This window comes from Aquarana catesbeiana, linkage group LG05 (genome assembly GCF_042186555.1).
Source record: "Aquarana catesbeiana isolate 2022-GZ linkage group LG05, ASM4218655v1, whole genome shotgun sequence".
NCBI classification, from domain to species: domain Eukaryota; kingdom Metazoa; phylum Chordata; class Amphibia; order Anura; family Ranidae; genus Aquarana; species Aquarana catesbeiana.
The window spans coordinates 82,178,415-82,205,938 of record NC_133328.1 but is presented as its reverse complement, the minus strand read 5'-3'; the positions used below and the strand labels follow the sequence as shown (position 1 = coordinate 82,205,938).

At 40.4% G+C, this 27,524-nt stretch overlaps 1 protein-coding gene across 8 annotated transcripts in view; it reads right to left on the bottom strand.

Moving 5' to 3' along the window:
• DIP2C (disco interacting protein 2 homolog C) overlaps positions 1 to 27,524 on the bottom strand; it is a 751,814-nt gene that overhangs the window by 199,817 nt on the left and 524,473 nt on the right. For all 8 annotated transcript variants that reach the window (XM_073629914.1, XM_073629915.1, XM_073629910.1 and 5 more), the window contains 4 exons: positions 21,675 to 21,739; positions 9,369 to 9,462; positions 5,200 to 5,319; positions 2,867 to 2,981 (listed from right to left, as the gene is read on the bottom strand). In XM_073629914.1, the coding sequence (XP_073486015.1) occupies positions 2,867 to 2,981; positions 5,200 to 5,319; positions 9,369 to 9,462; positions 21,675 to 21,739 (394 nt within the window). The remainder of the gene's footprint in view (positions 1 to 2,866; positions 2,982 to 5,199; positions 5,320 to 9,368; positions 9,463 to 21,674; positions 21,740 to 27,524) is intronic.

Below are 27,524 nucleotides of genomic sequence, written 5' to 3'. Positions count from 1 at the left end.
AATCCCTCCTGAGATGTGTGCAAACCTGGTAACCAACTACAAGAAACGTCTTACCTCTGTGCTTGCCAACAAGGGTTACTCCACCAAGTACTAAGCCATGCTTTGCTTGGGGATCAAATACTTATTTTACTCACTGAACTGCAACTCAAATTTATAACATTTGTATCGTGTTTTTTCTGGATTTTTGGTTGATATCCTGTTATCATTTAAAATACACCAATGATAAAAATTGGAGACCATTCATTTCTTTGTAAGTGGGCACAAACTTCCCCCACTGTGTGTGTGTGTGTGTGTGTGTGTGTGTGTGTGTGTGTGTGTGTGTGTGTGTGTGTATATATATATATATATATATATATATATATATATATATATATATAAAACATTTTTCATTCTTTGTTATATTGCAGCCATTTGCTAAAATCATTTAAGTTCATTTTTTCATCATTAATGTACACACAGCACCCCATATTGACAGAAAAACACAGAATTGTTGACATTTTGCAGATTTATTAAAAAAAGACAAACTAAAATATCACATGGTCCTAAGTATTCAGACCCTTTGCTGTGACACTCATATATTTAACTCAGGTGCTGTCCATTTCTTCTGATCATCCTTGAGATGGTTCTACGCCTGCATTTGAGTCCAGCTGTGTTTTATTATACTGATTGGACTTGTTTAGGAAAGCCACACACCTGTCTATATAAGACCTAAGACCTTACAGCTCACAGTGCATGTCAGAGCAAACGAGAATCATGAGGTCAAAGAAACTGCCTGAAGAGCTCAGAGACAGAATTGTGGCAAGGCACAGATCTGGCCAAGGTTACAAAAAAATTCTGCTGCATTTAAGGTTCCTAAGAGCACAGTGGCCTCCATAATCCTTAAATGGAGGACATTTGGGACGACCAGAACCCTTCCTAGAGCTGGCTGTCTGGCCAAACTTAGCTATCGGGGGAGAGAAGCCTTGGTGAGAGAGGTAAAGAAGAACCCAAAGATCACTGTGGCTGAGCTCCAGAGATGCAGTCGGGAGATGGGAGAAAGTTGTAGAAGGTCAACCATCACTGCAGCCCTGCACCAGTCAGGGCTTTATGGCAGAGTGGCCTGACGGAAGGCTCTCCTCAGTGCAAGACACATGAAAGCCCGCATGGAGTTTGCTAAAAAAAACACCTGAAGGACTCCAAGATGGTGAGAAATAATTCTCTGGTCTGATGAGACCAAGAAAGAACTTTCTGGCCTTAATTCTAAGCGGTATGTGTGGAGAAAACCAGGCACAGCTCATCACCTGTCCAATACAGTCCCAACAGTGAAGCCTGGTGGTGGCAGCATCATGTTGTGGGGATGTTTTTCAGCTGCAGGGACAGGACAACTGGTTGCAATCGAGGAAAAGATGAATGCGGCCAAGTACAGGGATATCCTGGACGAAAACCTTCTCCAGAGTGCTCAGGACCTCAGACTGGGCCGAAGGTTTACCTTCCAACAAGACAATGACCCTAAGCACACAGCTAAAATAACAAAGGAGTGGCTTCACAACAATTCTGTGACTGTTCTTGAATGGCCCAGCCAGAGCCCTGACTTAAACCCAATTGAGCATCTCTGGAGAGACCTAAAAATGGCTTTCCACCAACGTTTACCATCCAACCTGACAGAACTGGAGAGGATCTGCAAGGAGGAATGGCAGAGGATCCCCAAATCCAGGTGTGAAAAACTTGTTGCATCTTTCCCAAAAAGACTCATGGCTGTATTAGACCAAAAGGGTGCTTCTACTAAATACTGAGCAAAGGGTATGAATACTTAGGACCATGTGATATTTCAGTTTTTCTTTTTTAATAAATCTGCAAAAATGCCAACAATTCTGTGTTTTTCTGCCAATATGGGGTGCTGTGTGTACATTAATGAGGAAAAAAATGAACTTAAATGATTTTAGCAAATGGCTGCAATATAACAAAGAGTGAAAAATTTAGGGGGGTCTGAATACTTTCCGTCCCCACTGTATATGTATATGTGTATATATATATGTATGTGCGTTTTCCTTTACTTTTGGTAGCCTATCCAAAAAGCCTTTATCTCTTTATATTCAATTTAATTGGATAATTATTCCGAGTCAGCAACTCAAAAGAATGAAAGCCAAAGACAGCCAGGCAACTAGCATTTTCAGAATGTGGTTAGAAATGGCACTCCAATACTTATGTCATAACATGTATGCTTTAACTCCTGCATTTTCAGATTTTATGTACTTCAGCTCCCTGGAATTATGTAAAATGTCCAGTATCTGAAGTGTTTAAAACACGCTCACGGCTGCAGTAGCTCGTATTTATTTTGTTCAGCCGGCTCCTGCCTTTAAAGTTAAAGTCTCTTTAACTGGCAAACATTTTCCTGAGAAGAGCAGGAAGAGGAGCCATTTGAATTAGAAGTTAAGAACTTATTCATGAGATAAAATATCATTTGCGTGGGTTTCCTCCGGGTACTCCGGTTTCCTCCCACACTCCAAAGACATGCTGGTAGGTTAATTGGATCCTGTCTAAATTGTCCCTAGAATGTATGAATGTGAGTTAGGGACCTTAGATTGTAAGCTCCTTGAGGGTAGGGACTGATGTGAATGTACAATGTATATGTAAAGCGCTGCGTAAATTGACGGCGCTATATAAGTACCTGAAATAAATAAATAAAAATAAATCATTAGAATTTATGAGAAAACAGAAGCTTTATTTGTAAAATATATATATATACAAAAATTCTAAAAATGTAATCCTGCTAAAATCATCCTGCTACATCTTAGCAAAATGATGCCAATGTCCCCTTGTCCAGGAAAGGTGCAGTGAAAATTTGTCAGTTTATTAATTATTGCTTTAAGTAAACAACTCACAGTACCTCCTTATGGCCACAGTAAGAGCCTCTGGTGAACTGGCACAAGGACAAATGACTTCTTGCCGCAGGCCTTTACTTTGGAAGACATTGAGGAACGCGTCACAAGAAGAAATGGACCCTGGGGAGGAAACACAAGAGGAGGATGTGATGATGCATGAGCAGGAAACACTACATTTGGACAAGATGATTTAGAACTCTTTAAAGAGCATTGCGGACATTCTGAATAGTTCATCTCTACACTTGTCCTGTGGCATTATAACACTAAGAAAAATGCACTGTAAACCAGAAGCTCATTAGTCTCTGTCCATCTCACACAAGCCGCCAACACCTCTCTCTTCAGCCGGCAGTGAGAAGGGTACAACGCAATGCATAGCAAAAAAACACGACACGGTGGATGTAGAAACGTTTAAATATAGTATCCTATTGGAAACCCAAGCTCATCTCAAGGAAAATGTCAGTAACATAGCAAAAGCCATTATACAGAGCAAATTCACTTTGGAGGCTATGCGATTAAACTGGTCACAGAGCAAATAATTCACCCAGGCCTAGGTCTTTTTTTCCTACAGTTCGTATGAGCAGGGCATGAATAATAGCTTACAATGTATGTGGAGCGAAAATTATTGATTTTTAACTTATGGATAGAATGAGGATGAGTTAGAATCCCTGTAAGGTTTGTATTGCTGCCTGTGTCTCTGCTATGGAGATTTACCCTCACCGTTGTCTTTAGTACTGAAAGTGATTGTACTGATTGATCTGCTGCTTTTCTTCCTTTTTATCTCCCTCCAAAGGTGAATTCTGCCCTTCAAGCATGCTGCCTCCTGTGTTTGTATCTGCATCTCTCCCCCTGAGGTCATAGACTTATACTCTGCATTCCCCCCCCCCCCCCCCCCTCGCCACTCATTTCATCCCAGTTTTTATGCCTGGACTTTTGTTCATCAACCCAGCACCATCCCTGGACTCTTTTTACCATTTTTTATTTTCTATTATTATTATTTTTATCATATAAATGTATTGTAACTCACACATGACTGTTATATAATTGATATCTTTTAATTAGCTATTCTTAATTTTTTTATATAACTTACTATCCCTTTGTATATTGCTCACCCCCATCCATAGCTGTCGTCCCCTAGCGCAACAAAATACTGTAAATTATCGTATAAGATTTAGTTGCCGTTGGAACATGGTGGTTAGCGGAAATCTTCCAATGGGTAAAACTGTTCTGGTAATAACTGGCTAAGGAATATCTTCTTTTGGTTACTTTTGCTGTGTCTCTCGGACATGAAGTGAAGAGTAAGCTCCCTGATGGGACACAGACAGGGAATCCTAGCTAGGAATAAGCTTGTGTTAGGTCCAAACCCAGAAGTTATCAGTCATTGCTGGGCCAGTGAGTTGTGGGTAGGAGATTCGCTGCCCTGCAGCTGTGTGTATACAGAGAGTCAGGGATGCTCAGGACATCACTGAACTAATATGGCTCTTAACACCCAGCACTTTCTTACAGGAGGCCAATTGTGAAAAAGTCAGGGAATATACTTGTCAAACTGCATTAACAGGTTTTCTGAAATATTTAAATTCAGACATATGAGGTGATAAAAGTTGTGGTACCTTTTACTTATAATAAACAGGTGAGGTGTGGAATGCTAATGTCAGTTATATAGTGTATATCTGCCTGACTTGGAGATGCATACCAATGACACATTTGCAATTGTGATCATTCAGTATGTAAATGTGCAGCTTATTATACACCAATGGCAAATGTTTACTTGCATGATTTCTATCCAAAGAGATTTAGCATGCAAAGCAAAGAAAATTATAGTCTTCAGCTTGAGATAAACCGTACTCAGTAATGAGACTGCACAATTTCATATCATGGCCAAAGTTCCAAGCACTTTAATAAATAAGACACAGTTAAAGGGAAACCAAGAGAAACATGTAGACTGCCGTTGCTAACTTCTGAAACTGTCACGTTTAGCTACTGGCTGACCTGGAAAAAGAATAAAGATAAGGAGTTCTTATATCATGCTAACTTGCTAGTTTCAATCAGTGGTTATGAATTAAAGCCAGGGGATCAGCATGGCAACCATACAAATAACATTTCCAGCAGATTCTCATCATTAGAAACCAGAACATTTCTCTAGATAGGTTTATTTTAAAGGGAATCTTTTATTTATGCAAAAGAAACACACAAATAAACACAACAATAATTTTGCATTAATCTTACAAAAGATATAAAAATCAGATCATTAATGAATATGATAAATACAATTTCATAGTATTGTAGCATATGGATACATCTTTCCTTTGGATTACAACAGCAGCTTAAGAAATGTACTTACAAGGATTTGCTCCATCAGCCACAATCAACATGCGTAAAGAGGACAAGTTGATGTCTCTCTGATCACGATGTGCAACCAACGCCCAGTGCATATCCCTTGATTTGACACATGCAACTTTTGCTATTAGAAAAAAGGAAAATCACATTCTATAAATATTTTGTCAAATAAGCAAAGTAATGTGAGAACATTAGTAGTGGATAGAATAAGTATAGGAGTGGGAAAGGGAACAAGAAATTTAAGTAGTAGCAGGGTGACCTAAATTGAGCCACCTTGTTGTGCCTTCATGATGCTCTTTTTCTGCATGCCTGGGCAGACCCCAAAATATACATAGGGCTTTGCCTTTTGATTGGTTTGGAGTACAGTTCTGCAATATGCTGTTTAACAGCTCAAAGTAAAAGCCTCTACTGGCCCCTTAAGCTTTTTGTATTCAACTTGTGCATGGCTCAGCTTTGGGCACGGACTGGCTTATCCAAGTTTAAAGTGGTAGTAAACCCCCCAAAAATGTAATATGTTGCAGCTTACCAATCAATATATGCGGTGGCTGCATTAGTTTCTTTTTAAGTTTGTTTTTCTTTATTTTGACATGTTGATCTAGCCAGTAACACACGTCCTGTCTTAGAGTGTCTTCACTCTGAATGGAGACACTGTTGGACAGCAGCAAAGCCAATCTGGGGAAAGAGTGGTGTTAGCGCACAGCAGATTTAGATGGACTTGACTAACAAGTCAGTGTCATTGTTAAATAGTTTGTCTCAACCGTCTCGCTGCCACTTTTGCTGGACAGCATGGTCTAAAGTTGATGCTGCTTTTATAGCAGGACAACTATGCCATTTAACTGATTGGCTTTCACCTGTTTCACCTACAGTGGTGGAGTCACATTTAGCATATGTCCTTAAATTAAATAACTTGTTGATAGCTTTGGAGGCACCAAAGACAGCCTTAGAAAAAGTGCGTTTGCCAATTCTGAATTTGGCTAGAGCGGTGTGGAGAGAGTCCGAACGTATTGTAGAATTTAAGGACGCTGAAGCTGCACTTCCTACTTGGCATAACCCCATGTTTTCTCAATTGTTACATTTTAACGGATTACTCTTTCTGGGAACAAAAATTTTAACTACTCTAGAGGATATCTATATTGTCACTGTTCTTTCATCCTTTGTTGACTTACAGCAGAAATTTGACCTCCCCGTATAAACTTTTATAAATATCTTCAATTTAGGCATGCATTGCATGCTCAGTTTGGGACTAACCTATCAAAATTTCCTAATTACCTACTCATAGGCATATTAAAGTCGCAAGGTCCTGGAGGAACTAAGTCTATACCTATCTTTTAAATGCTACTGTTAGCAAAAATCCACTGATCCTGCAATCCTAATGGCAACAAATCATACCAGATTTAACAGAAGAGGAATGCGAAGAGCCTTGTTCCTCTCATTTATAGGTGTCTCCAGCCATTAATAACAAGTTGACAGAACTATACATGATACACCAGTCTTACCTGAGGTTGCATGCTATGCATCGCATACCCACGTCTAACTGTACGAGATGTAATCACACAACAGCTGATTTTGCACATGTAATTCGGGTGTGCCCTGTCATGGCTCGTTACTGGAAACAGGTGACAGATCTTCTGTCCTTAGTATTGTCGTTACCTGTTCCATGTACTCCTAGAATATGCCTCTTGGGTATTCTGGATGAGGAACAGTGGCAGAGGTATCACAGAGCTCTACTGAAAGAGATGCTGTTTCTGGCTAGGAAGGCAATTGCACTTAATTGGATTCAACCCAATCGTCCATCTGTCCGTACGTGGATAAAGATGGTAAACCAAATACTGCCATATGAAAATTTTGTATATGAACACAAATGGTGCCCAACAAAATATAATAAGATTTGGGATGTGTGGTGTGCATCTACCCTCACCATTTCCAGCAATTGAGAATCCATTCACTCAATATAATAACTGTCAGAATTCAAACCTCCTAATGTTGACTTCTCATACCCAGGGAAATAAAGGTGACTCATTGTATGCTTTATATATCTTTTATTTTCTGATCCAAGCAAGCTGTATGTACATTTTCAAATAATCTGATACATGTCGATTCAAATTTACTTGATCTGCTATGGTGCTCATGTTGAGCATTTTGTAGAATTTGTTACTGTAATGCACATTCATTAATAAAAAGTGTTAAAAAAAAGTTGATGTTGCAAAATAGACTTACTGGCCGGATTGAAAATAAACCAGGCAAAAATAAATGCAAAAAAGTCTAAAAAAAGATGAAGAATGCAGTCACCACATGTATGAATTGGTAAGATGTAATATAATAGTTCTGTTTTTGGGCTTAATGCCATTTTAAACATAAGGTTCCTGGTGCCTTCACTTTGCAAGCTTGCAGCTAGCTGCAAAAAAACTTGCCAGGCTCCAAATACAGATAGTGTTAATCTATCTTAAAGAAAAATATTGCAAATTCTATAATCTACAGAAAATCGAATTCTATTGCAATGACAGTGAAGGCACGTATTATGTCATTACAGTCTTGGTACAAAGATATAGTTACTTTGGCCAAACTTGCCAACTTTTACGTCCTTCAAGAGCATCCATGCAAGAGCCTGTGTGTGAAGACTTCACAACAGGAGCGTGGAAGCCCTGAGAGGCAGTTGAGACAACATAAAGACCCATCCAACCCCACTGCTGAAATCTAAAAATAACACATCTCTCCACCAATGGTCAACCTACTGAAGGGAACCTTGCAGAGGGGGATCCTGCCTCACAAAGCACACTGTGGCCCATTTTATCCAGGTTTTCAAAAAATACTTTTTACAACTAACCAAATGAAATGTGTAAGTCAAAAAAGTCCCGCTTATTTATTATTCAACAGATCAAAAAACATTAGGCATTGAAATTAGTGATCCTCAGTCATTTTAGAATATTGGCCATTTGAGATACACTCTTCTTACACCGTGGTTCCATTATGACCTCGGGTGATACTGGGCTTCTGTCTTCATGGATGTTTTAATAGAGGTGCAAAATGATTATCTAGGCAGCAGAAAATCTTTGCTATGAGGCTTTATTTAATGTTATCAAAAATTACATAAGTCTGTAGGACCTGAAACACTGAGCTCTAATATCACAGACTTGGGCTTAGTTTAAACTCAATATTGGTTGTTTTTTTTCTAAATAAACACCTTTATTTTAATAAGTAAGCAGCTAGATGGCAAAAAAAAAAAGACTGACCATCGTAATTTGTGTTACCACAGTCTTAAAATGGCACTTTTTAAAGATTAAACATACAATTAAAATGTGGGAACACGGTTAAAATTGTATGCAAAGGCGAAACTTTTTTTTTTAACTTTAGACAGAGTAGGAAAAAGTTAGACTTTCTGCCACATTTGTATTGCCATTTGTGTTCCTACTGGGGAGAAAAATTAAGGAGAAATCCTAAATTGTACAATTATTATGAGGGCATGAAGGGAAATCCTCTAATAGGGACAAATGTTATGGTGCAAACTGTCCAAGTAGGGAACTTACCACACTTTGGAGAGATTTCCACTCACTTCTTGCAGTGTTTCCAAGACAGGAAATTAAAAAAAAATCTGCCCAGCATCACACATACAGCAAAAATTAACCTGATAGGAATTTTGACAATTTCCTGCCCTATAGAACACTTAAAAAAGTTTTGGCTATAAATATAATTTAGGTAACTATACTGAAGTGGAAAATGTTATAATCTTATGACATTATAAAAAAATAATGTTGTATTATGCAAAAACTATAACACTGTGATATTGTTAATTTCGGATTAGGGTTATAGCAGCGTCTGATTTGAAGTCTCTTGTACACACAGGTCGGTACAGATTCAATACTAAAGTGATTGTAAAGTCTCGTTTATTTTTCCTATAAAAATAACAAACATGTTATACTTACCTGCTCTGTGCAGTGGATTTGTGCAGAGCAGCCCAGATCCTCCTCTTCTCTGGTCCCTCTTCTGTGATCCTGGCCCTCCCTCCTGTTCAGTGCCCCCACAGCAAGCAGATTACTATGGGGGCTTCCGAGCGGAGTCACAGCTCCCTGCGTCCATTTAGACATGGAGCACCGGCATTAAGATAAAAAACCTTCTGCCTTTACAACCCCTTAATGAATATGAATATCTTGAGAAGAGGGAAAAAAACAGCCTTACCTTTGTACTGACAAACTTTCTGTATCCATGATAATGGATTAACTTTCATGAGAGAGTACGGGATACTGATGACGTGCATCATGTTCATGACACTCTGAAATCAGAAGACAAATCCTTGATTACGGAAGAGGAAGAAAGACGCAGATTATCTTTCAGGCTAATTAATCCGCACAAACAGCACTGCTAATTTTCTAATTTAATTTTGCCTTCTCCAGGCGTTTTCATGAGTGCACTTAAAGTTAATGTTCATAATAATTCAGAAACATGAACATTTTACAGCTATGTGAATTGCTGTGCACATTATCTACTAAAAGATACAGAGCAGCTATCAGAAATGTCCTTGTGAAACCAAAATGAAACATTATCCAAGTAGACATTTATGGTGCCTATAAACTGAAAAAATAACATTTAAGGGAAGCTTAAGGCGTATCTTTAAAAAGTTTAGACTCCGCTATTAGTCTATAGGTAGCAATTCTCTGTTACTCTGGGATGTGTCATATCAAAAGCCCCGCTACAGCTGTAGTACTCAACAGGTATAACCAAATCAAAAAATGTCACATACACCGGAATTTAATGAAATATTACATAGTGTGGAGTCAAAAGGCTCCTGTTTGCTGGTAGCAAGATTTGGTAGTGATCTATTCTGTACAACCTGCCTCTCATGTGTGGGTGAAGCTACATTATGCTTAAAGGGTGGTGCTAGAACCAGGAAACACGTGGCCTGCAATTTTACTGGCTCAAATGCAGGTCCATTTGGATGATAAGGATTTGGGTAACTATAGAGATTTAAATTACATGGCAGCTAAGTGTGTAGAATCCCCAGAGTCACAACAAATACAAAATTACATTTTTTGTTTATAGCAAGATTTTTGCATACTAATTTTGCAGGGTTTCGATTTTATGCCAGAAATAATTTTAAACCCAAAACAGACCAAATTTGCCCAACGACTTTGCATGGGGACCTTCCAACACTGCCCCTTCCAGTCCCCTCCATAACCAAGACACAGTTAAACCCCTCCTCTGACCAGCCACAGTTCACCAGATTTATCCTAACTCACTCAACTAAGCCTTGCTCATTTTTCATAAGCTGCCAACCTTCACTAGTTGAAAGTCTGCATAATCAAACTAAAATCTAAAGACTGGACATACTTGTCTACGTTGTGCTACTTTAGAAAAAATGAAAATCCTGCAATCAGCTTTTACAGATTAGCAATTCATCTGCTGTATAGAATATTTCCAATATATCCATATTTCTCAGCACCACAGAATGCAACAGTACCACAAAATGCAACTATAATAGTGGGATAACTGACAATTCCAGATAAAGTTTTCATTGAAATGCATCTCTTGCACTGTTTGAATCCGAAAATCAATGCTCAATCTCCTAAGCACAACTAACAAAGCCATTAATAGCAAGAGGAAATTTTACCTATAGCAAAACCGAACACCTATCAAAAGCAAACATTCAGCTTTTGCTGCTGCCAAACACAGAGGCCAGGTCTCTCTTATCAGCACCGCACCCTCCTGGGGATTCAGCATCCAAGTCACCTTCATGCATCTATTTGAAATATGAAGCGCTGAAGTCACACCGATCATCAAAAAAGGACAAAACAAGGTAAAGGGAAATAGAGAAGGTGGCGGTATAACATTCCTGCAGACTTCCTGAAATGAGAATGACTCTCAGTGCACAGGGGTATTCATAGTTGTTTTGAAAGGCTTGTACAAATGTGCACATTCCATAATGGGCAAGATTCAGGATATTAGAAATGATGTTAAAGAACAGTTTTATTGGGTAAGAAGTGGCTAGGTCCTAGTAACTCTATGACACAGAGGGACTTTGCCTTTCTCATACTGGCCATTACATATGCCCCCCACACCTAGGGCTAGGGAGAGAGACTATAAGACTGACACCTATTGGAGCCCAGGATTGTGAAGTTCAACAGGTTCTATATAGTATGGGGTGTTTCTACTTTTTTATTGTGTTCAGGATCAAACTTTAAAATGTATAAAATAGTTAGGTACTAATTACTATTTTTTAAGTTGGGTACTGAATGGGACTGTGTCTTATGTATAAAATGCAGCTAGGTTGAGTCTGCTGTGTACTACTTCTGCTGTCAGTTTATTGCTCATGCTCTGAATAGCCTGCATAGTTCAGGTAATTCATCTCCTACTATTCAATGGGGTTGATTTACTAAAGGCTAATCAACTGTAAACTTTGCAAGTGCAGTTGCACTAATTTTTCCCAGAGCTTCATGAATGTGGTGAAGCTCTACTGATTTCCATCATCCAATCATGTGCAAACAAAAATGCATTTTTTTTTATTTTCCTTGCACCTGATTGGGTATTCTTTACAAAGCGAAGCTTCACCACATTCACGAATCTCTGGGGAAAATGAGTGCAATTTTACTTGCAAAGTGCACAGTCTATTTGTCTTTAGTAAATCAACCCCAGTGTGTATTTACAATGACTCCAAGTGGATACTCCACTCGTTACCCCTTGCTTATTAAACAGCCATCAGTACTGCAGTGGCAATCAAGAAGTGAACTGGCGTGGCTGGTTTTTCCTATTGAAAAGCCCAGTGTGTCTGAAAACCAAATGTCATGGAGGCACCCCATAGTAAATGCTCATCTTTAAAATTAATATTTTATAGTAATGAAATGAAGTAATAAACGGTTAATCCAAACATATCAGTTTATAAAATTGAAAATACACAAAAAATATGTCTAAAAACCACTTGTTTCCCCATTAAACTGTCTGTTTGGTGAAAACATGAGGATGCATTTTATTTATTCCCTCTCTTTTTTCTTCTGTCCACGTATTTCTATTTCAGTGGCCATATTGGACAGTGACATATCACTAAACACAAGCTAATCAATTCTTGTTTCACGGTAGACAGGTCAGGACACTAGACTTATAGGAAATGTACTTTTTTTAAGCTTGTGTAACTCAGCCCTTGCAATTTCAGCATAATCAAAGAATTGGAATTTACCTAAAATGTATCACATTTATGATCTGTCAATTTGCAGTGAACAATGAACCATTTTGTCATTTGGCTTTACTAGCATGATCCTGCTCTTTTACTCCATACACACATACAGAAAAAAACTGACAAAGCATTCAACAAATATCACCTTTTCTGATATTGACAATAAAACAGTATGGTTTATTCATAATCACAAAACATAATGCAAATATTGTATTGTACCTTTAAGGCCCCTTTCACATGGGTGTTCCAATCAAGTCCACTTGTTAATTGTTCAGGCGGACTTGGTTGGAAGGTGCAATCATCCCTATGGACGAGTGGGTGTAAAAAGGGATTTGTGTTCGTTTACACCTGCCTACCTCTAGGTCTGATCGGGTCCACTAAAAAAAAAACAGAAGGGGACTTTGTCTTCTTCAGCTTAGGCAGAGCAGATCAGAGGTAGTCGAGTGTAAACTGACAGCTGAGCCTGTTTATTCCCCGACACCCATACAGCAGAGCAGGTTCTGTCTGTGTCCACTCTGCAGAAATTGAGCGGACACGGAAGTGTCATCTGCCCACTCTGCTCTGATCAGCAGAGGATCTGTCAGCTGATTCCCTGTTGATCTGAATAGAATCTGCCCTGTGTGAAATGGGCCTTAACCATGAATGTAGGTTATGATGTGAAAAAATATGATTTTTATAACAGTTTACCTGTAAAATCCTTTTCTTGGATAACATCATGGGACACAGAGCCATATTATTAACTTAATGGGTATATAGGCACCTTCAGGTGATGGACACTGGTATACCCAATACAGGAAGTTCACTCCCTATATAACCCCTCCTCCTACCAGGAGTACCTCAGTTTTTGTAGCAAAGCAATATACTTAAACCCCCAAAATAGGGGAGGGACATTCTGTGTCCCATGATATACTCCAAGAAAAGGATTTTACAGGTAAGCTGTTATAAAAATCCTATTTTCTTTATTGTACATCATGGGACACAGAGCCATAGTATTAACTTAATGGGACGTCCCATAGCAATGCTATTTGAGGGTAGGGAGACACAACCCGTAGGGTACCCCCAGACTTGAGGACCTATACTGCTGCCTGCAGCACACTGCGCCCAAAGGCGATATCCTCATACCTCCTTACATCCACTTGATAAAACTTGGTGAATGTATGTACTGAAGACCAAGTTGCGGCCTTACAGATCTGAGCCATGGAGGCCTGGTGACGCGCTGCCCAAGAAGCACTAACCAACCTGGTAGAGTGCGCTTTGACTTGAAAAGGGGGAATCTTAACCCTTAAATTATAAGTCTGAACTTTGGAATAAGACCAATAAAGCTGAGACTTGGCCCCTAATAGTACTCAAGGCCAACTTCATCTCTACCCCTAATTGCAAAAAGGCAAGAATTCTGCCTATGATATACCTCCGAGGGTGCCAACCCTTGGATTCACACCAGGCAACATAAGCCCTCCAGAATCTATAATATATAGTTCTGGAAGCTGGCTTCCTTGCATTAATCAAGGTAGAGATAACTGACCCGGAAAGCCTGCGTTTCTTCAGAAGGTGGGTTTCAATAGCCAAGCCGTTAAATTTAGCGTTCGTAAGGTAGGATGGAATATCGGCCCCTGTGACAGTAGGTCTGGCCGTAGTGGAAGGGACCATGGACCCTCCACTGCCATCTTTACGATTTCTGCATACCATGACCTTCTGGGCCATGCTGGTGCTACCAGAATTACCAGCTTTCTTTCCAGCTTGAGCCTGCAAAGAAGTCGAGGCAGCAACTAGGAATAGGGGGAAATGCATATAAGCGAGAACTGATCCCACAGGGTCATCAACGCACCTGTTCCGCATGCGAGTGGATCCCTTGTCCTGGACACAAAGTTGACTAACTTCATGTTGAATCTGGACGCTAGAAGATCTACGTCCGGAGTCCCCCATCTTTGAAAAACAGCCGAAAAATGTCGGGGTGAAGAGACCATACCCCCGGGAATAAAACTGCTGGCGACTCAGGTAGTCCGCCTGCCAAATCTCTACTCGCAGGATGATTACTGCCGACAGGCACAGAACATTCCTTTCTGCCTAAGTTAGAATATGGTTCACCTCTCTCTGCGCTGAGAGACTCTTGGTGCCCCCTTGGTGACTGATATAAGCCACAGCTGTGGCATTGTCGGATTGGATCCTGACAGGACAATCTCGTAACCTGGAAGTCCAGGCCTTCAGAGCCAGACGCACTGCCCGACTCTCTAGGATATTGATGGGCAAGCTTCTTTCAGTTCTTGACCACTGTCCCTTGTCCTTTAGCAGCTGTTGAGATCAAATACCAGCCACACAGAAAGTGCATTGTTTTTAGTGAATCAGCTGACCCAAAGAGTTGCATTGTGAGATGGAGCAATAAAGCACGACTATTGTGATGCACTGCAAAGCAGGAAGCAAGGCCTGTATTTATTATGAGCAAATATGGCTACCCCAATGTATACAGTATCTCACAAAAGTGAGTACACCCCTTACATTTTTGTAAATATTTGACGACATCACCGAGCTGGTGGATGTTAGAGACCTTGCGCTTCTCCACCTTCCATTTGAGGATGCGCCACAGATGCTCAATAGGGTTTAGGTCAGGAGAAATGCTTGGCCAGTCCATCACCTTTACCTTCAGCTTTTTTTTAGCAAGGCAGTGGTCATCTTGGAGGTGTGTTTGGGGTCATTATCATGTTGGAATACTGCCCTGCGGCCCAGACTCCGACGGGAGGGGATCATGCTCTTCTTCAGTATGTCACCGTACATGTTGGCATTTATGGTTCCCTCAATGAACTGTAGCTCCCCAGTGCCCGCAGCACTCATGCAGCTTGAAGACCAGGACACTCCCACCACCATGCTTGACTGTAGACAAGACACACTTGTCTTTGTACTCCTCGCCTGATTGTCGCCACACACTCTTGACACCATCTGAACCAAATAAGATTATCTTGGTCTCATCAGACCACAGGACATGGTTCCAGTAATCCATGCCATTAGTCTGCTTGTTCTCAGCAAACTGTGGGCTTTCTTGTGCATCATCATTAGAAGAGGCTGCCTTCTGGGACAACAGCCATGCAGACCAATTTGATGCAGTGTGCGGTGTATGGTCTGAGCACTGACAGGCTGACCCCCCCACATCCCTTCAACCTCTGCAGCAATGCTGGCAGCACTGATATGTCTATTTCCCAAAGACAACCTCTGGATATGACACTGAGCATGTGCACTCAACTTCTTTGGTCGACCATGGCGAGGCCTGTTCTGAGGGGAACCTGTCCTGTTAAACCACCGTATGGTCTTGGCCACATTGCTGCAGCTCAGTTTCAGGGTCTTTGCAATCTTCTTATAGACTAGGCCATCTTTATGTAGAGTAAAAATTATTTTTTTCAGATCCTCAGTTCTTTGCCATCAGGGGCCATGTTGAACATCTAGTGTCCAGTATGAGTGAGAGCGATAACGCCAAATTTAACACAACTGCTCCCCATTTACTCCTGAGACCTTGTAACACTAATGAGTCACATGACACCGAGGAGGAAAAATGGCTAGTTGGGCCCAATTTGGACATTTACACTTAGGGGTGTATTCACTTTTGTTGCCATCGGTTACGACAATAATGGCTGTGTGTTGAGTTATTTTGAGGGGACAGCAAATTTACACTGTTATACAAGCTGTACACTCACTACTTTACATTGTAGCAAAGTGTAATTTCTTCAGTGTTGTCACATGAAAAGATATAATAAAATGTGAGGGGTGTGCTCACTTTTGTGAGATACTGTATATAATTACAAATTATACATACTTTTTATGGCTTGTTTACACCAAGTGCGGTGGGACTGCCTTGGGCAGCTATTCCAGCACAGTCCTGCTGCAAGACAAGGCAAACTGCCTTGTCTCCTATGCAGCTGGTTCACACTACCACATTGCGGTGGTGTGTGCTGAAAATAGCACAGCAGGCCTTAGTTTCTTTCTAGCGCAGCGCAGGGCAAGGCAAGGCAAGGCAATCCACTGGCAGGGGCCAATAGGACATAATGAAATACAGGTGATACTCGAAAAATTTGAATATCGTGAAAAAGTTCATTTACTTCACTAATGCAAATTAAAAGGTGAAACTAATATATGAGATAGACTCATTATATGCAAAGTAAGATAGTTCAAGCCGTGATTTGTCATAATTGTGATGATTATGGCTTACAGCTCATTAAAACCCCAAATCCACAATCTCAGAAAATTAGAATATTATATGCAATCAATAAAACAAGGATTGTACATAGAACAATATCGTTACTCTGAAAAGTATAAGCATGCATATGTACGCATTACTTGGTTTGGGCCCCTTTTGCAGCAATTACTGCCTCAATGCGGCGTGGCATGGAAGCTATCAGCCTGTGGCACTGCTGAGGTGTTAAGGAAGACCAGGATGCTTCAATAGCGGCCTTCAGCTCTTCTGGATTGTTTGGTCTCATGTCTCTCATCTTTCTCTTGGCAATGCCCCATAGATTCTCTACGGGGTTCGGGTCAGGCGAGTTTGCTGGCCAATCAAGCACAGTAATCCCACGGTCATTGAACCAGGTTTTGGTGCTTTTGACAGTGTGGGCAGGTGCCAAGTCCTGCTGGAAAATGAAGTCAGCATCCCCATAGAGCTCGCCTGCGGAAGGAAGCATGAAGTGCTCCAAAATCTCCTGGTAGACGGCTGCGTTGACCCTGGACTTAATGAAGCACAGTGGACCAACACCAGCAGATGACATGGCTTCCCAAATCAATACAGACTGTGGAAACTTCACACTGGACTTCAAGCATCTTGCAGTGTGTGCCTCTCCATTCTTCCTGCATACTCTGGGTCCTTGGTTTCCAAATGAGATGCAAAATTTACTCTCATCAGAAAAGAGGACTTTGGACCACTGAGCAACAGACCAGGTCTGTTTTTCTTTAGCACAGGTAAGACGCTTCTGACATTGTTTGTTGTTCAGGAGTGGCTTGACAAGAGGAATACGACATTTGAAGCCCATGTCCAGAATCCGTCTGTGGGTGGTGGCTCTTGATGCATTGACTCCAGCCTCAGTCCACTCCTTGTGAAAGTCCCCAACACTTTGAATGGCCTTTTCCGGATAATCCTCTCCAGGCTGCGATCATCCCTGCTGTTTGTGCACCTTTGTCTTCCACGCTTTTCCCTTCCACATAACTTTCTATTAATGTGCATTGATACAGCACTTTGGGAATATCCAACTTCTTTTGCAATTACCCTTTGAGGCTTTCCCTCCCTATGGAGGGTGTCAATGATGGTTTTCTGTACAACTGTGAGGTCAGCAGTCTTTCCCATGATTGTGATTCCTACTGAACCAGAAGAGAAACCATTTAAAGGCTCAGGAACCCTTTGAAGATGTTATGGCTTAGTTAGCTGATTAGAGTGGGACACTTTGAGCCTAGAATATTGCACCTTTTCACAATATTCTAATTTTCTGAGATTGTGTCGTTGGGGTTTTCATGAGCAGTAAGCCATAATCATCACAATTATGACAAATCACGGCTTGAACTATCTTGTTTTGCATGTAATGAGTCTATCATGAGTCTATGAGTTTCATGTAATGGTCTGAAGTCCGCTCACCGCTGACGTCACTGCCATCAGTTGAGGCAGCGAGTCATCCCAACTTCCAAGTCTGGATCCACCAGCTGCCTTGATTGATGGCAGTCTCAGCGAGCCGCTGAGACGGCCTCTCTCCGCCCCTCCAAAGCTCAGTGCTCCGGTAAGCGTGGAGGATCAGAGAGGAGAGACGCTGACTGACAGTCAGCAGCTTTCTTCTCGGGGATCTGTGAGAACCGAGCCATCGGTGATGTTCGGTGGCTTGGTTCTCAGTGCAGAGATGGCAGGGGACAGCTGCAGCATCGGTCTGATGCTCCATCCACCGAGGTAAGTATGAATAAAAATTAAAAAAACATACTTCTCTTTTAATTATGCTGTATACTGCTGCTAGTATAACAACATAACTCTAAGATACACAGCCATTATTCTTAGAGCAGATGAGGTCTCCATCTCTAGGTACCCTATTATAACTTTATACTGAACATTAAAGGAGGACACCAATTATAGGCCCTTTCTAGTATACCCAGACACCTAAACAATTATTTTTAGAACTCCTTTACAACAACTTTAATGTCTCCTTGCATTTTGATCCATTTTATTAATCCCCTGACCCCTCCATGATTCCATTTTCCAGAACATTGAAGCAGTTTGAATGGATTCAACACTGCAAATAATATGAATTATAATATAATTTATCTTATAACTGTTGTATAGGAACATTTGCTAGCCAAGATTTACGACATAGTCCATTTGGCAGTTTTGTTTTGCTTGAAATGACACAGCATATGGCAAAGCATTTAACACGGTACCCAATAAAAGCTTAATCCATAAATTGAGATATGCTGGCATTGACAATAGTGTATGGACTTGGATAGAAAACTGGCTATGGGGGCATGTACAAAGGGTGGTGATAAATGGTGTATCTTCTGGTCTGAAGTTATAAATGGGGTACCCCAGGGCACTGTCCTGGAACCAATATTGTTTAACTTGTTCATAAATTATATAAAATTCGGGATAAATAGTTCAATCTCAGTGTTTGCTGATGATACAAAGCTAAGCAGGGCAATAACTTCACAACAGGAAATAGCAACTTTACAGGAAGACCTTGATAAAACTGAAGGGTGGGTAAACAAATGACAAATGAGGCTCAATGTAGGGAAATGTAAAGTAATTCACTTTGGAGCTAAAAATATGAACGCAAGCTACACACTAGGGAAAGAACCTCTGGGGGAGTCAAGGGTGGAAAAAGATCTGGGGGTCCTAATTGATGACAGATTCGGCAATGGCATGCAATGCCAAGACGCAGCAAGAAAGGCAAGCAGAATATTAAACTGCATTAAAAAGGATATTTACTCAAGAGATAAAACTATAATTCTATCATTTTACAAAATTCTGGTTTGGCCGCATCTTGAGTATGCAGTCCAGTTCTGGTCACCAGACCTCAGAAAAGATGTGCAGGAATTGGAGGGAGTCCAGGGAAGGACAACAAAACTAATAAGGAGTCTGGAGGATCTCAGTTATGAGGAACAACTACAAACATTAAACATTTTTCCTGTAGAAGAGACGGGGGATATGATAGCAATATACAAATATATTAAGGGTGATTCTAGAAAAAGGGAGGAAACTATTCAGTCTCAGGTCACTCAAGAAGACATGCAGCCACAAAATGAATTTGGACTAGAAGTGTTCAACCATAAACTGAATAAGGGGTTCTTTATTGTTAGAGTAGTAAGGATGTGGAACTTCCACAATCTATGGTTTAGGCGGGTAGTGTTACTAATTTAAAAAACTTTTAGATGGGCATCTTACTGAACACAATACAGGGATATGGGAAGTGATAGAGACATAAATACACACACACCCCCAAACAGGTTGAACTGGATGGACCGATGTCTTTATTCAACTTTACCAACTATGTAACAATAATTTTGCTATAATTTTTCTTTAAACAGGAAGATATTACTTTAAAATCTGCAGATATTGGCGCATGTACCAATTGCTTTCAACGGGCAAGTTGGTAAAGTTTTTGTTAATATTTTTAATACATTATGTTGACAGCACAAGTTTACAAGATCTAAGCAGGGAGTGCCATCAGTGAACCATGGTAGAGGAGATTTTATCCCCTTGATTGGCCTAATTAGAGAACACATCCTGAAAAGGAGCCATGCAAAGTGATGTACGTGTACTAGACTGTTAAAAAATTAAGGGACATCATCAAATGTATTTAAAATCTAAAAATCACAATGAAGTTACAGTAAATTATACAGCTACATTAGATACAAAATCTGCTTGGAAGAGAATCTTCTTTAAAAGATAAAACTAAAAATGAATACTTCCTGCTCAGGGCCTAAGGCCCCTTTCACACGAGGCGGACTCCGCTTCCACGAAGTCTGCCTCGGTCCGCCGGCTCAGCGGGAGATCTCTCCGTTGATCTCCGCTGAGCCGGCGGATGACAGGTTCCTCTCTGCTCACTGAGTGGGGAGGGGCTTGTCAGGCGCCGCTGCTGCCTATGGAGGGATCGGATGAAAACGGACAGCATGTGCGTTTTCATCAGATCTCACCCGATCCGATCTGCCAGCGACGGACCTGGACGTAGGGCCATCTGTCTGCTTTTAGAGGATCGGACCGGGTCGAATGTCAGCGGACATGTCTCCGCCGACATCCGTCGCTCCATAGGCCAACATGGAGCACCCGTTCAGGTTCGCCGTCAAAACTGACAGGCGGACCTGAACAGTCCGATCGTGTGAAAGGGGCCTTACTTTTTCATCCAAGCATTGCTATTGTGTACCAGGATTCCGGTGACTTAAAAGCAACTTTTGTTCAAGTTTGTAGAACAGAATATTATTCCCAAATGCATCAACTAGACTCCTTACTATCTTTTATATACAGAAGACTGATTCAGATGGTTCTCACTGCCAATAAGCAGAATCTGATTGGTGAAACATAACACACACACACACAGGTAATTATGTACAACATGCTTCGGGAAGCAGACACACGCTGAAGTCTGCCTCCAATGGATTACAGAACTAAGTAAAATTGGCAGATTTTAGAACTACGGCCCAATGTTTGCTGGAAAGCATTAGCAATTTTCAGACTGACTTTACTGTTACCTGGAATTACTCTACAGGTATACAGATATACCTGATAATGACTATGCTAACTCACTCACCTCACCCTTCCTAGCTTTCCTGCACTGATCTGCACTAATCTTCCCCGCCCACTTCTAAGTCCCAGCTGCTTACTTACCTCAGTAAGACAGCAGTATCCCACGTCATTTTTTCCCTTTTGCCCAGGCCGGACTAGTTCTGTCCATGTTTGCACAGTAAACTGCTGTAGACTTGGAGAAGGCTGTTCTCTGGGACCAGAAACTCTTGGAATACACTCCTATACAAGTCTATGAGGGCTGACTGGGCAGACAGACAGTGCTCATGAGAGCCTGGAAAAGAGGGAAACAAAGGCGCAGAGTGTGGCTACCCAACTAAGGTAACTAAGCTGATGGTGGTGGTGGTGTTTTTTAATCTGCATGCTTATTGCAGGTCAGTTATATAAAATAGCGAAGACACAGACCATCAGTCAACAGGACTTCTAGAAGCAATGGTCAGCAACAGCAGTAGTGTAGTTCTTTCACTACAGGGTTCTTTTAACCTTTATGAAATTTTCCTCCAACACTGAACTTTGGTATTCCAGGCACTTCGTAACAAAACTTTAGGTAATAAACATGAAAACATTGATGTCTTACCGTAAGAATTCCATGCCACAATCCCACATCTTTCTTGAAATCCAGCACATTCACAATGGTTTCCGCTAGACAAGGTAAGAAAAAATAAACATTAATTTAAAAAAGCTGGTGAATTAGAAAAAGGCACTATTATAAGCAACAGACTTGTTCACACTGGGGTGTATCCTTATGCATTCGTAATGCATGTGAACAACATCTGCTTTATTAACCATTGAAATCAACTAGCGGAGCACAACTCTGGTTCTCAAGGACCTCTAAGGCTTCATGTACATTTTTACAACCTCTCCTGAACGACCCACGTTTAAACGTCCATTTTGCCGCATTTACATGCCGCGTTTAAGAAAAAAAATATATATATTTTTTTCAAAATAGCCAAAAATGAAAAACGCCTGTAAACGAAATGCAGCTAAATGTGAGTTACCGCGTTTAGAAGCGTTTGGCGCTTGAAATGCCTCTAAACTCAGTGTCTGAACAAATTTTTTTGCTTTCCAAAAAAGGCCTCTAAACTCAACTGCCTAGAAACTACTATAAGACCCCTTTCACACTGGCAGCATTTTTCAGGTGCTACAGCGCTAAAAATAGCACCTGCATAGCGCCTGAAAAAAGCGGCTCCATTCACTCCAGTGTGAAAGCCCGAGGGCTTTCACACTGGATCGGTGCACTGGCAGGGCGTCAGAAAAAGTCCTGCCAGCAGCTTCTTTGTCGCGGTGAACTCATCGCTCCTGCACCGCTGCTCCCCATTGAAATCAATGGGGCAGCGCTGCGATACCGGCAGAATTTAACCCATTTTCGTCCGCTAGCGGGGGGTTAAAACTGCCCCGCTAGCGGCCGAATAGCGCGGGTAAAACGGCGCTAAAAATAGCGCTGCTTTACCGATGACGCCCGGGGCGGCTCGGTGTGAATGCCCTCTAAACGACCCTGTGTACATGTACTGATAAGATAACATAGAGGAGAGTTCAGGAGCAGTTAAAAAAAATGCCCAACTGCTCCTAAACGTCCGTTTAGCAGCAGCAGTGTACATGAGGCCTTATCATGCATGTTTTTTCAGGTCTGTTCAAGTCTTACAGGTAAGACAATTAATCTTGTTACCTATCCAAGGATACTACTTAAAAGGAAACTATAATGGTTTTAGATGATAGTTTTAAACTAATGTTGAAAAACTTTTTGTTGACTATTTGTATGCAACCTTATAACAGTTAAGTGAAGCAGCGCTATATAAAAACACTCAAAAATGACCAATATACGCAACAAAATATAGAAGTGCTAAATAAACATAATATAAGGTGCTAAAAATAATGTATTATGACTAATATAAAGTCAAAAGTAGTTCAAAAACTGTGCATAAAATTTCCTAAATAATTCATAGTCATAGAGTGGAAGAAAAAAAAGTGTCCATGTGCAAAAACGGATTGAATGTGACAATGACTTGCAGATCCCTTATAACAATCCACACCCAGTTAAAAATTATTATAAGTTATTAATAAGTTATTTAAAAGATGGCGTTTTAACATCTAAAATAGCAAAAATGCTATCTATTTGCATGCTGCTGGCTTTTTTTGCCATTTTAGATGTTAAAACGCCATCTTTTAAATAAATTTACCATATTTTTAAAACTACTACACTATGGAGTTTTTCCTACCCTATGCTTGATATCTCGGATCTGGAAGAGCATTTGAAGCGCGGTGATCACAGGGCATAGACCATACAGGAAAGGAGCCGTTAAAAGCTGCAGTTGTTCCCTATCCAGCTGGAAGATCCACAACAGAGAGGAAGGAGACACAGCTTACCACAAGTGATTGCCATGATGCTTGACTAGACCCATTGGGGTCTTCTTTGGAGGTGAGCGGCTAGAAGCAAACTGGGTGTGGATTGTTATAAGGGATCTGCAAGTCATTGTCACATTCAATCCATTTTTGCACATGGACACTTCCACTCCCCCTCCTTTTTGCACTAATTTGCACAGTTGAAGAGACTATGAATTATTTAGGACATTTTATGCACAGTTTTTGAACTACTGTTTATTGCACAGTTGCACTTTGACTTTATATTAGTCATAATACATTATTTTTAGCACCTTATATTATGTTTATTTAGTACTTCTATATTTTGTTGCATATATTAGTCATTTTTGAGTGTTTTTATATAGCGCCGCTTCACTTAACTGTTATCATTTATCATTCGGTGTTGGTGACACTTCAGAGATTCAGCAGCTTTACACATATTGATTTAAACTCTCTCACATATTTTAATAGTTATACACTTTGAGTAGCACACAAGCACCCCACTTTTTATACACTTGTATGCAACCTTGACTTTACTGCCTAGCCTAATTCACTTGTGTGTTATGTGAAAAGAAGCGAAGAGATCCACAGACTGGCAGCATAAGAAATTACAAAATAATAATTTGCAAAAGTTTTAGGCACTTGTAGAAAAAAAGCTGTAAAGTGAGGTGGTTTTTAAATTAATTGAATGAATAGTTTTTATTTATCAATTGCCAAGCAACAAAGTCCATAAACAGAAAAAAAAATCCATATTTGGTGTGTCCACCATTGGCCTTTAGGACAGCATCAATTTTCCAATGTACACTTGCACCTAGTTTTTAAGGCAATTGGTAGGTAGGTTTTTCCAAAGATCTAGGCTTAGGCTATCTCAGTTGCGTCTGTTTTCTGTAATTCTAGACAGATTCAAAGATGCTGAAATCAGGGCTCTGTGGGGGCCATATCATCTATTTTCAGGGCTCCTTGTTCGTAAAGATGGTTCTTTATGATTTTGTCTGCAATATTTTCCAGATGCCGAATAAATTTGGGATCAATCAGATGCCGTCCTGATGGCACTGCATGAATAATAAATATCTGCTAGAGCTTTTTAGCACTGAGAAGACTATAAACCCTGACCAAACACCCAACGCCATGTGCAGAAATGCAACCTCAGGCCTGTAAGGATCCTCAACTATACTTCACTGTTGCCTGCAGACACTCGTCATTGTTTGAGCTCCAGGTCTTCAGCCAACAAACTGCTTTCGTGTTACAGACAAATATTTAAAATTAGTCCAGAGCACCTGCTGCCATTTTTCTGCACCCCAGTTATTTTTTGCAAAGGCAAGTCATTAGGGTTTATTTGTACATCTGAGGTATGACAGTTTTCCATGGAGTCTTCCATGAAAGCCACTTCTGACCAGACTTCTCCTGATAGGTCCATCAAATCCCCACCGGTTTCTGTTAGGTCTATGCTGTAAGTGGTACTGGACATCTTATTGCATAGGGAAGTCAGCATGATGTGTCTTTTAGTGGTTTCACCAAGTTTTTTTGGCTTACCACTTCTTTTGGTCTTCTCTGTTGTCTGTTCCTTTGTACTTCTGCAGAGGAGATTGGACAGCACATTTGAAAAAACCTGTCTTCCTTGAAATTTCTGACTGTGGTAGACCTTGTTGATCCAGTAACATAACCCCAGTCTTTCCATTGTGTAAGATATTTTAAACTGAACGGTTTTAAGCAACCTTAACTTGTTAGTAGAGCATGCCTTTTCCTCCACCAGCTTTATGCCTCCTACACAACTGAATCTGTTTTATTTAGTAACAGCTCACACTGGGACACGATGTGGGAAACCCACGTTCTGTAGGCGTTTCCTGCACTGCATTGAAAGTGAGCTGTGTCTGCGACCTGCAGCGGGTGTCAGTTTAAACTTAACAACATCCCAAATGCAGATAGCAAATGTAGTGCGTTTGCCTGCACTGGATTGCATGTTTTTTAAAAGTAATGCATGCACTATATTTTGTGTAAAAAATCAAATGTAAAAGGTGTTGGCGCTAAAAATATCAAATTGAATAATACAAATTGGGTGTGAACAGTATTAAGAAAAACAAGTGGTGATGAAAAAGCAAATAAATATACACAGTCCAAAGTGACAATCTTCCTGATGACGCCAGTACAGTGAAACGTACGTAGAAGCGCAGACTCATCACTTCCGGGTCGTCTATGTGACATCCTTTTGGCATATCCAGAACGAGGTGTGGATCGCACGCCGCCGTGATTCCGATATATCCACCCACACATGCTGTAGACACTTAGTGCTGGGCATAGCACTGTCACATGTGAGTGCACAATCTTTTGTTCTCTTTTTAAAAAAAAAATTATTAAAACTTACTACACCATAAGAGTTCTTTTTGTGTGTTCTTGGTGGAGTCTGTTCTCTTATCCTCAGCCGCCATGTGGAGGGGGTTACACAGCGGAGAGATATCTACCTAGGATTCCTTTGGTCCATTCAATCGAAGCGCATTTTGACCTACCATAAAAAGTGGTCAGACACCTTTGGTGAGTTGCTATCTACCTCATGAGCCCTCGTGGTGAAGCTTTTTGAAGGAACATCAAACCAGAAGATCCACATTTATTTATGGTGTTGGGATTGTCACTTTGGACTTTATTTATGTATTTGCTTTTTCGTCACTACTTGTTTTTCCTAACACTGTTCACACATAATTTGTATTATTCACCTTGATGTTTTTAGCGCCAACACCTGTACATTTGATTTTTTTTATACGGCTCAGTGTTTACATTTTCTTAAAGGGGCAGCTATGTTATAAAACATTGCACTAGGCGCCATTTTCAGCCCACTCATTATCACTATTTTTTGTGTGATGCAAATGAATGGGTTGAAAATGCACTGAACTCAAATCTCACATGAATAATGACTATTTGGTATAATTGTTTAATCATGCACTGCACCCACATACCTGCAAATTCTTTACTTATGTTCAAGTGTATCTGGGAGAACTAGTATAAAAGGGTCAACACACCATATATTAATTGGATTTAGTTTTTTTTTTTATCCACAATTTACAGCATGTTTTCACAACTGCTTAAAATTTTTAAAGCTGGTGTAGACTTACAGTTGGAGGTGATTAAAAATGTGAGTTGGAGCTTTTTTTTAGCACCTGCCAACTCCCCCTAAACTGCAAAGACAGCATAAGGGTGTTCACATGCCGCAGTTGCAATGCTCCGCTTTTTGCCAATGGGAAAATGTATCCCGTCAAATTTAAAAACACTGCACGCATTTTACCAATACCAGGTGCTATATGCACTGGTCTTCAGGGGATTCCGAGATGTTTATTTTTTATTCTGGTGATACTTTTTTAAGGACCCTAAATAAGCACTGGTGGTATACACCATGACCTATGAGCAGGGCAACACTTTAAGTTTAAAAAATTTGAACGCTTGTTAATACAACTTTGCTGCTTTAATCTCATGATCTGTAGGGCTATCCATGATGTGTACTGTTGTGCTCATAAGTTTACATACCCTGGCAGAATTTATGATTTCTTGGGCATTTTTCAGAGAATATGAATAACACAAAAACATTTCTTTCACTTATGGTTAGTGTTTGGCTGAAGCCATTTATTATAAATCAACTGTGTTTACGCTTTTTAAATCATGATCACAACAGAAACTACCCAAATGACCCAGATCAAAAGTTTACATATCCTGGTGATTTTGGCCTGATAATATGCACACAAGTTGACACAAAGTGATCTGTTTGCTTGTAATTAGTGCATGTGTATAAAAGGTCAATGAGTTTCTGGACTTCTGGCAGACCCTTGCATCTTTCATCCAGTGCTGCACTGACGTTTCTGGAATCATGGGGAAAGCAAAAGAATTGTCAAAGGATCTGCGGGAAAAGGTAGTTGAACTGTATACAACAGGAAAGGGATATAAAAAGTTATCCAAGGAATTGAGAATGCCAATCAGCAGTGTTCAAACTCTAATCAAGAAGTGTAAAATGAGGGGTTCTGCTGAAACCAAACAACGGTCAGGTAGACCAACTAAGATTTAAGCCACAACTGCCAGGAAAATTGTT